Source organism: Aplysia californica, unplaced genomic scaffold, assembly GCF_000002075.1.
Source record: "Aplysia californica isolate F4 #8 unplaced genomic scaffold, AplCal3.0 scaffold00358, whole genome shotgun sequence".
Classification (NCBI taxonomy): Eukaryota; Metazoa; Mollusca; class Gastropoda; order Aplysiida; family Aplysiidae; genus Aplysia; species Aplysia californica.
The window spans coordinates 557,422-560,226 of NW_004797628.1; the positions used below are offsets into that span (position 1 = coordinate 557,422).

General features: G+C 42.2%; 2 protein-coding genes across 2 annotated transcripts in view; both read right to left on the reverse strand.

Annotated features, from left to right (window-relative positions):
* LOC118478062 overlaps positions 1-1,348 on the reverse strand; it is a 2,859-nt gene extending 1,511 nt beyond the window's left edge. The window contains exon 1 of the mRNA XM_035971001.1: positions 1,170-1,348. Within this exon, the coding sequence (XP_035826894.1) occupies positions 1,170-1,294 (125 nt within the window). The 5' untranslated portion in view covers positions 1,295-1,348. The remainder of the gene's footprint in view (positions 1-1,169) is intronic.
* Positions 1,349-2,335: 987 nt separating this feature from the next.
* LOC118478063 lies at positions 2,336-2,557 on the reverse strand (the record flags this gene model as incomplete). Its single annotated transcript, XM_035971002.1, is given in 1 exon segment — positions 2,336-2,557. A coding segment is annotated over 1 exon segment (154 nt), but the record flags the coding sequence as incomplete, so codon positions are not given.
* Between the last annotated feature and the right edge of the window lie 248 nt (positions 2,558-2,805).

Below are 2,805 nucleotides of genomic sequence, written 5' to 3' on the forward strand. Positions count from 1 at the left end.
GCTCAATGAAAAAAAACACCCTTCAGTCATTTAAATGCAAGGCGTAAACATGTCGGGTTTTTTTTTGTTGTAAAGCAGATTGATTCCCCATTTGGACTTCTCTGTTGGCATTTACCCCTTGGCGCTCAAATGACCTTATGCAATTGCGAGCGCCGTAAAACCTTACTAAAACTAACCATAAACCAGACGTATTTTTATATGACACGAATACACATATCAATCACTTTGTTGATTGACTCACCTGGTACATGTAAATAGCTTCCGTGATACTAAATTTTATGGATATACATGTAAATCTTGCAGGCCTATTGAGTAAAGGAGAATGTACTCGTCAGATGGTATCGGCAATCGTATTGTATGGACATCTTTAAAATGTGCGCAGTTCAGATAGTGTCAAAGATCGTACACTACAAGATGGTACTCTCATCTCTTGGAAGCGTCCTCAAAATCCGGTGGTGCCCTCTTCGAAAAAGCGCATACTTTTCAAACAGAATTACCGAGCCGTGTGAAAAGATCAAAGTGAAACTGTGACTAGTTTTAAAAATAAATTTCAATTCAATTTTCAGAAGAACGCCTGGTTAGGCTGATAAAAAGCCTCTTTTCGGGAGGAAAAAGCTACTATTTTCGTCGTTTAATTTGGCTGTAGAATAAAAGGCGTGAAGTAATTGAGGTAATCATAATAACGTTTTTAAAAACCTAAAATTCCGCTCTGAGTGAACCAGAACAGCTGATTTTAGACTAATGAACAGCAGTCGATCCGCAAGCTCAAGGGGTTGCTATTCCTATTCTTCTTCTGGAGAAACGAAAGAAAGCTTTGAAACAGCGACTGCAGCGCCATCTGAAGCAATGCGTTTACCTCCGTGGACACTTTCTTTTATCCAAGAGAACCATCCTGTGGTGTACGATTGTTGATAGTGCGCGGCCCCGAAACATTTTTTGTGAGTGGTTGGCGGGTGCTCTGGTGTGGTTTGCTTCTTCTTCCCTATCAAACATCTATCGTCCTTATCTCCCCTTCTTCTTTTTTATGTTTGTTACTCTCTTATAACACCTCTAATCTTCTGGCGCTCATATGACCTTATGCAGTTGCGAGTGCCGTAAAACCTCTACTAAAACTAAAACTAAAAACATTTTTTTCCAAAGTGCGCGTGTCTGACGTTTTCCTTTCTCACCGGCCTTTGCTGGAGCAGAAGCTGGGCAGGGCCAGGAAGACCAGACATCGAATGGCTGTGGAGAATGCGAGGCCAAGGGAGAGAATCACGCCGAGCCCTACACTCACTCCAAGGGTCAGCTCCATGTTGGCCTCCAGCTGAGTGGGACAGGGATTGCGAGTCAAGGAAGGGGAGAAGGTGGCAGCGTCAATATTATTGAGGTTCAGAAATGGAAAAATACAAATAGAGAGTTGGCGGGTGTGTGTGTGTGTGTGTGTGTGTGTGTGTGTGTGTGTGTGTGTGTGTGTGTGTGTGTGTGCGCGCGTGTGTGTTGTTTTGTTGTTATTGTTGTTTGTTGTTTGTTGTTGTTGTTGTTTTGCTTTATTGTTTGGTTGTTTGAGTTAATTTTAAATTTTTTAATGTTTTTTTTTGGGGGGTGGGTGGGCTTAAAAATGAACAAAAATGAATTCAGATGTTTATCTATCTATCTGTCTATCTATCTATCTATCTATCTATCTATCTATCTATCTATCTATCTATCTATCTACCCCTCCCCTTCCCCCGAAACACTTGTTTCCACTTCAAGTCGTGTTTTCATCCGATCATCTTCAGACCTTATAATATTGTCTCGCAGCTTAACAATCAATTTCAAATTACATTTTGCTCACAATTTTTATCGCTGTTTTACCATGAACGATGGCCGCATTGGTGTAACAGGAGGGCTCTTTTCCGTCTATGCAAGGGATTGAGTTCGATTACCACGTCGCAGTACTGCCACGTCGAGTTGATCATTTGCCTTGGTGTCCTCTCATTTCTAACACGTCCCATGAGGCAAGAGCCGACCCTGACAGGCCGGATTGAAGCATTCCGCCAGTAATAATTTGCATATTTTCAAAGGGCACATTAATTATTAAGCATTAAGGACAAAACATTGTTGTAACACTTTCTTCATTTTTGGATTCTATTTGCTGTTTTTCTTGCCCTTACATCTTCGCTAAAAGTTTTGTTTCCCATATTGCCCACCCACCTGTCCCTACTGTCTCTGTCTCCGCTTACCCTTCCTCATCTTCGTGAGTGGTTGGCAGGTGGTCTTGAGTGGTTTGCTCCCATTTTCCTATCAAACATCTATCATCCTCATCTCTTCTTTTTTTTTTTATTGCGTTCGTTTCTCTCTTGTAACACCTCAAATCTTCGGCAATTATTTGACCTTGTTGTGTTGCAAATGCCGTAAAACTCTTACTAAACAAGAACATGTTCATGACGTCACCTGCAAGCACATGAAGAAATAAACGCCGACAGAGAGAGCAAGCCCAAAGAGGAAGCCCAGGAAGCTTTTGATCAGCTCGTTAGGGTATTGTCCTGGCGTGCACAACTTGTAGCCACAGCTGTGCTTTGGACAGCACAATTCACTAGAACAGAAAAAAGACAGCGTGGATAGGTAGGTAGGTAAGTAGGTAGGTAGGTAGCTATAGATAGGTAGCTATAGGTAGGTAGGTAGGTAGGTAAGTAGGTAGGTAGGTAGCTATAGTAGGTAGGTGGGTTGGTAGGTAGGTAGGTAGGTAGGAGGTAGGTAGGTAGGTAGGTAGGTAGGTAGGTAGGTAGGTAGGTAGGTAGGTAGGTAGGTAGGTAGGTAGGTAGGTAGGTAGGTAGGTAGGTA